Source organism: Bubalus kerabau, chromosome 1 (genome assembly GCF_029407905.1).
Source record: "Bubalus kerabau isolate K-KA32 ecotype Philippines breed swamp buffalo chromosome 1, PCC_UOA_SB_1v2, whole genome shotgun sequence".
Lineage (NCBI taxonomy): Eukaryota > Metazoa > Chordata > Mammalia > Artiodactyla > Bovidae > Bubalus > Bubalus kerabau.
Window position 1 is genome coordinate 177,619,986 of NC_073624.1, and position 8,108 is coordinate 177,628,093.

At 42.2% G+C, this 8,108-nt stretch overlaps 1 protein-coding gene across 1 annotated transcript; it reads right to left on the bottom strand.

The window, feature by feature from the left end:
• Positions 1–5,443: 5,443 nt before the first annotated feature.
• Positions 5,444–6,394, bottom strand: LOC129624482 (olfactory receptor-like protein OLF4). The gene has a single exon (XM_055542475.1). The coding sequence runs from the start codon at positions 6,392–6,394 to the stop codon at positions 5,444–5,446; it is 951 nt and encodes a 316-aa protein (XP_055398450.1).
• Between the last annotated feature and the right edge of the window lie 1,714 nt (positions 6,395–8,108).

Here is an 8,108-nt window from a genome sequence, read left to right on the forward strand (position 1 = left end):
GTTTTCAACTAACTTTCTTATTAATATATAAATATATTCAGCCTCACTGGTAATGAAATAATTGCAAAGTAAGCTCATTAGCATGTCCATTTTTACATAATAAATACTCTTTAATTTGAATATGAGGAGGGAGGAGATACTGTGAAAGGTATGTCTCATGAACTACTTCTGTAGGGAAATGTTTGCCAGTATTCCTTTGTCTGGATCCCTCTCATTGTGGTCACTTGGCTCCATCTTAAAAAATAAAAGTCCTTACATGTCTGCACAACCCTCCACAGCTAATACTCAGTATCTTTACTTCAGTTAATAGCAAAAATCCTTGGACTTTGCTTCTACTTTTACTGGAAGTTTCACACCTCCAAGTCACTCTCTTAATGGAGCCTTTATGTCCATCATTTAATGGCCAACACTGACCCTTGCACTTCTCAGTCGCTCATTCATATCTGACTCTTTCCAACCCCATAGGCTGTAGCCTGCCAGTCTCCTCTGTCTATGGGATTCTCCAGGCAAGAATACTGGAGTGGGTTGCCATTTCCTTCTCCAGGGGATCCTCCTGACTCATGGATCCAACCTGCATCTCCTGCATTGAAGGCAGGTTCTTTACCACTGTGCCACCAGTAATTCAATATTTACATTTCTTTTTGCATTATAAGTTAAAACATTAATTAACCAAGTAAACAAACAACCCCAGCGATCTTGGTTATGAGTTAGTTCAGACTGGATCAGGTGAACTCAGGTAAATGCTCTTGCCTCCATTCCATTTGACCTTCTCCTGCAGTATTTCCTGGACTCTTGGACTCACCTGGGTGGAGTCTCTGAGGGGAAGTTTGCAACATAGATGTCCCAGGTGCTCTTGGATGACTGATAATGGAGACAGAGGCTCTGTTTCCAGACAAGACAATGGGATGGAGTCAAGCATTGGTCTTCTAGTCAGAATTAAGAGTCTGCAAGCAACAGCTATGCCCTGTCCATCCCAAGGTTGCCCAGGGTGAGGGATGCAGCAGAGGAGATATTTACAGCTCCCCATGTCTGCTCATTAGGTACAATTCCCTCCTGTTAGTACCATCTCTAATAATTGATATCCCTGTGGGACACTGGTCTGGACAGATAGGAATATTTTCTTTTCATTTTCTGTTTCTAGGTGACAGTGTCAGATGGATTTAGTATTTATTATTTCTCTCCATAATCTTTCCTGTCCTTCTGGAGGAGTAAAACTTAAGGTCCTATCCCAACTCTGAGTTCACATTTTCTCCAGAGTCTAAGATCGAGGTTTCTGTCTTGACTAGGTCCATGATCAAGGCATTTACTCCTGGTGGGTCCCAGCCTCTAATATCTCTAGAAAATTACTATTCTCACCTTCAAACAGCGGGATAAATTTGTTCTTTTAATGTGAAACCTTGGGCAGTACACTGCTTGAATTCATTACACTTTTGTAAAAAATGTTAGGAATTTTGCACTTAAAGCAAAAGTTAAGAGCTGTCAGTTCTTCACTAGAAAATGTTTTTAATTATAAGAAATGCATAGATCTTAGCTCCTTTTGGGGTTTCTACAGCTTAATTTTTAGAAAACCCCATTCTATGTGGTAAGTGTAAAGTGCTAGCCACTCAGTCATGTCTGAATCTTGTGACCCCATAGACCGTAGCCTGCCAGGCTCCTCTGTCCATGGAATTCTCCAGGTAAGAATACTGAAGTGGGCTGCCATTTCCTCCTTCAGGGGATCTTCTCAACCCAGGGTCTGAACCTGGGTCTCCTGCATAAGTAGGCAGATTCTTTACCATCTGAGCCTCCAGGGAAGGATAGTACTTCTATGAACTCCATTTTCCATTGCAGAAATGAGCTTCATAGGGATTAGTGATCTGCCAGTTATAATCTGAGTAAGGTATGAGACCTTCTCTGGAATTCCCCAGTTGTTTCCAGCTTTCAAACTCTGGGCCAGTGGTTCTCAGTCAGAGATGCTTTTACCCTGGGTGATATTTGGTCATGTCTGAAGGGGTGCTGCTAAACAGCTATACTATAATGCCCAATCAGCAGCCAACACAAATAATGATCCTGCCCAAAAGGAAAACAGTGAGAAAATGATTAAACCTAACCTAGACCATCACTTTCCCACATCAGTATTCATACCAGTCACCCAGATGCAGGTTCAAATGCAGTTTCTGATCAGCAGATCTTGCCTGGTGAGTCAACAGGCTCCTGGATGGTGTTGATGATGCAGGTACTGGATTTTGACCATTATTGAGTAAATAAGGCTGTGGTTATGTTTTAGAGTCTTCTACAGAGTTTTACATTTTCTCTATCGCAAATCAACTTTGTATGAAATTTTGAAGAAAAGCACGTGCATTCACTCCAGAAGCTGTGAAAATATGCATCCAGTTTGTGTTCCATTCATGGATCACAGCCTCGTCGAGGCAAGTAGGCTTGTGTAACTCAATGAAGCTATGAGCCATGCCATGCAGGGCCACACAGACAGGCAGGTTATAGTAGAGAGTTCTGACAAAACATGGTCCATTGGAGGAGGGAATGGCAACCCACTTCAATATTCTTGCTGCAAGAACCCCACGAACAGTATGAAAAGGCAAAAAAGGGCCCTTGAATCACCCCAAATAATGCACTTCTGGAAAAGTTGGTGTAGTAGGCAGAATAAGGGCTTGCAAAAGAAGTCCACGTTCATATCCCTATAATCTTGAGTTTGTTATTTAACATAGCAGGGATGTTTAAATTAAGGTGGTTAGTTGAATAAAGTTCCTAATAAGTCACTTTAAGACTATTAGCCATGATTATTAATCAGTGATCCTCTAAACATGGATGAGAGAGGCAGAAGAATTGAACTCATAGAGATATTTGAAAATCTTAAGCTGCTAACTTTGGTGATGTGGCAATAGTCAAGGAATGCAAGTATTCTCTAGGAATTGGAGTAGGACAGGAAACGGATTCTTCCCTGGAGCCTCCAGGAGTAATCTGTTGTAGGAAGGGGGACCCCCTAGGGCCTGAGAGTGGGCTCTTGTCTAACACTCAGAAGTGAATTGTCTGAGGAGACATCCATTCTGACAAAGCATGAGACTTTATTCCTTTGATATGCACCTCAGCTATCTGGGGTTCCCTGGTGGCTCAGATGGTAAAGAATCGCTGCAATGAGGGACACCTGAGTTTGATCCCTGGGTTGGGATGATCCACTGGAGAAGGGACTGGCTACCCACTCCAGTATTCTTGCTTGGAGAATTCATGGACAGAGGAGTCTGGTGGGCTACAGTGCATGGGGTCTCAAAGAGACACAACTGAGTAACTAACACTTTCACTTTCATTCTGTATTTTTTACATCCCGAGCATCCTTGGGGCTCACCATAGGGAGTGGCAGCAGTTTGATGGCTGCTAGATGGCAGATAATCTTTCCTTCCTGAGTTCCCTCAGGGCTCACCAGCTCACCTTCTGTGGTGGCTGAAATTGCTGATTATTGACATCTGTTGTTTACTGATATGGCAGGAAATATTCCATTCATCAGTTCCTCCTCTTGGTCTGGAATTTGACTAATATTTGGAAGATATTTCATGACTAATTTTTGTCCTTAACATGGGGTATTTAGTTTTCTTTAATTTACAAAAAATCTTTTGACATTCAGACTATCTGCCCCTTGTTGCAAAACTTTGGCATGATCTGGTTCCTACCCCCATATCCTTTGAGCTCTCTGCTCAGGGTTACTTGAGATGCTGTTTTCAGTCAACAGTGTAATGATCTGATATATTTATGTATTCTAAAATAGTTACCATGATAAATTTAGTTAACATTACCTGAAAAAAATTACCATTTTTTTTTCTTGTGGTGGAACATTGAAGAATTACTCTCTTTGCTATGTTGCTGTTGTTAAGTCGCTTCAGTCGTGTCTGACTCTGTGCGACCCCATAGATGGCAGCCCACCAGGCTCCCCTGTCCCTGGGATTCTCCAGGCAAGAACACTGGAGTGGGTTGCCATTTCCTTCTCCAATGCATGAAGGTGAAAAGTGAAAGTGAAGTCGCTCAGTCGTGTCCGACACTAGCGACCCCATGGACGGCAGCCCACCAGGCTCCTCTGTCCATGGGATTTTCCAGGCAAGAGTACTGGAGGGGGTGCCATTCCCTTCTCTGAATTACTCTCTTAGCAACTTTCAAAGATATAATAGAGACTCATTAACTGTTGTCATCATGCTCTCTTAGCTCCTCAAGGCATCTTCATTTTTAACTGGAAGTTTGTACCTTTTAATCAACATCTCTCCAAAAGCCTGGGTTCCTGGCAACCACTATTCTACTCTCTATTTGCAAAATTTGGCAAATAGATGGGGAAACAGTGGAAACAGTGGCTGACTTTATTTTTCGGGGCTCCAAAATCACTGCAGATGGTGATTGCAGCAATGAAATTTAAAGACGCTTACTCCTTGGAAGGAAAGTTATGACCAACATAGACAGCATATTAAAAAGCAGAGACATTACTTTGTCAACAAAGGTCCATCTAGTCAAGACTATGGTTTTTTTCAGTGGTCATGTATGGATGTGAAAGTTGGACTATAAAGAAAGCTGAGCACCAAAAATATGATGTTTTTGAACTGTGGTGTTGGAGAAGACTCTTGAGAGTCACTTGTACTAAAAGGAGATCCAATCAGTCCATCCTAAAGGAGATCAGTCCTGGGTGTTCATTGGAAGGGCTGATGTTGAAGCTGAAGCTCCAATACTTTGGCCACCTGATGCAAAAAACTGACTCATTTGAAAAGACTCTGATGCTGGGAAAGATTGAGGGCAGGAGAAGGGGACGACAGAGAATGAGATGGTTGGATTGCATCATCAACTCAATGGATGTGGGCAAGGGTGGACTCCGGGAGTCGGTGATGGACAGGGAGGCCTGGCATGCGGCGGTTCATGGGGTCACAAAGAGTCGGACACGACTGAGTGACTGAACTGAACTGAACTGATTTGCATGATTTTGGCTTTTCAAAAAGATTCCACATATACATGACCTATACAGTAAGAAATGGTAACTCACTCCAGTATTCTTGCATGGAATATTCCATGGACAGAGGAGCATGGCGGACTACAGTCTGTGGGATAGCAAAGACTCAGACACAACAGAGGGACTGAGTATGCCTGTACACATGACATAATAGTATATTTGTATCAAGGGATATATCTAATCACACGATAATGGAAATTCCCCTAATTGTTTAGATCCAATGTTGAGAATAAATTTGAGAGAGTGGGAAAACCATAACATGGAAAAACTCTCGAAAATGAGAGAGATCACAAATCTTAATCAAGTGAGTGAAATTAAGTTATATGGAGGAGTTCAAAGAAATTTAACTTCTAGGAAATAAATACAAGGAGCATGTCCTACTTCTTCAATCTAATGAAAGAATCTGAAAAAAAAAAGATCTGCAATTTCTGGCTCTGGGTTTTGAACCCTTCAATCAGGTAGCCTTCTTCAGCTGAAGACAAATGGCCTATTTAGAGCTGCCTTTCTAAAGAATGCTTGCATAACCCTCTTTATGTCTTTGTTCCTCAGACTGTAGATGAAAGGGTTCAGCATTGGTGTGACCACAGTGTACATCACCGAGGCAATTTCACTTGAGTGTGAGCTCTGGGTAGCTGAAGAGCTAAGGTACACTCCTAAGCTTGTACAATAAAATAAGGAGACAACTGAGAGGTGAGACACACAGGTAGAAAAGGCTTTAAGCTTTCCCTGAGCTGACGAGATTCCATATATGGAGGAAACTATCTTAGAGTAAGAGTAAAGTATCCCAGACAGGGGACCACCAGACAGCAGCCCAGCTGCAAAATACATCACCAAGTCATTAAGAAAGTTGTCAGAACAGGCAAGTTGGACCATCTGATTGAGTTCACAGAAATAGTGAGGGATTTCCAGCTCTCCACAGAAGGACAGTCTCAACACCATTAAGGTTTGTAACAAGGAATGAAGGACACTGATGGCCCAGCTAACCAGAACCAGAATCCCACAGATTTGGGGATTCATGATGGCTGTGTAGTGCAGGGGGTGGCAGATGGCCACAAAGTGGTCATAGGCCATTACCGTCAGGAGGAAGTCATCCAACCCTGCAAACAGTGTAAAAAAAAACATCTGGGTGATGCAGCCTTCATAGGTGATAACTTTGCTCTGTGTCTGGATGTTCCACAACATCTTTGGGATGGTGGTGGAGGTGAAGCAGATGTCTACAAAGGACAGGTTGGAGAGGAAAAAGTACATGGGAGTGTGGAGGTGGGGGTCTGAGACAGCCAGGACGATGAGCAGGTTTCCAAACACAGTGATCAGGTACATGGAGAGGAAAAGTCCAAATATGAGGGGCTGTAGTTCTTGTTCCTCTGAGAATCCGAGAAGAAGAAATTCTGAAACTTCTGTGATGTTCTTTGGTGCCATGTAGTGGAAGCGACTACAAGTAAAGGGAGAAAACGTGACTAATTTTCATGCAAGTGAACATTACTCACATTGTTGAAATGCTACCTTATGTATTTTGCGATTAGGAAATTAATGTCAATATTTTGTTCATGCAATGAGTACAGTGTTTTGGTAATCCAAAGCTCCTGAAATCCAGTCATGGAGAATCAATGTAGCAAATAAAAATAAATATAGTGTCATATGGTGACACATACTATGAATAAAATGAAAGCAAGTGTAAAGGAAAGAGTAAAGAAGGGATGTTATTTTTATGGGTGTTCAGGTAAGACCACAAATAAGGTGACATTTGAAAAGAGACCTCATGGAAGAGAGAACAGGAGCCATGAACTTATCAGGAGAACTGTGTACCTGGCAGGGAGAACAGCCAGTGCAAAGGCCCTGGGGAAGGTGCTCGTTTAAGAAGTTCTAGGTGAAAAAAGGAAACTGGTGTGGTGAGGGAAATGAGTAGGAGGGAGAGTGAGGAGAGATGGTGTCAGAGGATGTTGAGCAAGGTGGTCTCCTTGCTGCTGCTGAGACTGCAAGTTACAAGGAGTCCCTCCTCCGTATTACATTTCTCTAGCACTTTATGAAATTGCTGCAAAGGTGGCCTGTATTTTTTTTTTTGGGGGGGGAGGGTGGGGGCTCTGTTGAGTCTTCACTGCTGTGTATAGGCTTCTGTAGTTGCACGTTCTCTAGTTGTGGTGAATTGGTTTATTTGCCCCGTGGCATGTGGGATCTTAGTTCCCAGATCAGAGATTGAACCTGCATCCCCTGCATTGGAAGGTGGATTCTTAAGCCCTGAAACACCAGGGAAGTCGTAGCCTATATTTAAATGAATCTCTTCTTTAGTACCTTTTGCTGATTGAGTTCTGGCCTCTGTGTATGAGAATCACTTTGGAATATGTGAGCTCAGTACCCCTGCTCTGAAGACTTCTCACCCTTCACAAGGCAAGAAAACAAAAGACACACAATAAGACCCTGGCTTCCTAGGCTGTGTTATTTCCATGAATTTTTCACCCTTAACAACCACAAATGATTTAGAGTTAGATACAATTCAAGTTGATCAGATAAGATTATGTACAAATGGTATTCAGAAATTCCAGTTTGTAATTTTCCTAGGTATCAATGAAACTTGGCGTTTAATTTTGGTATGACCATTTTATACCATGTATTAAAGACATATAATTTTTTTTCAGCATTCAACTATATTATATATCAGTATTATATCTTTAAATATGGATGTATATATATATGGGGCTGCCCTGATAGCTCAGTTGGTAAAGAATCCACTTGCAATGTGGGAGATCTGGGTTTGATCCCTGGGTTGGGAAGATCCCCTGGAGAACAGAAAGGCTACCCACCATTCTGGCCTGGAGAATTCTATGGACTGTATAGAGTTGGACATGACTGAGCATATATATATATATGCCTGCAAGGAGATCAAACCAGTCAAGCCTAAATGAAATCAACCCTGAATATTCATTGGAAGGACTGATACTGAAGCTGATGCTCCAACAATTTGGCCACTTGATGCAAAGAACTGACTCATTGGGAAAGACCCTGATGCTGGGAAAGACTGAAAGAAAAGGAGATGGGGGTAGCAAAGAATAAAGTGGTTATATCACATCAGTGATTCAATGGACAGGGATTTGAGCAAACTCCGAGAGATAGTGAAGGACAGGGGAGCCTGGTGTGC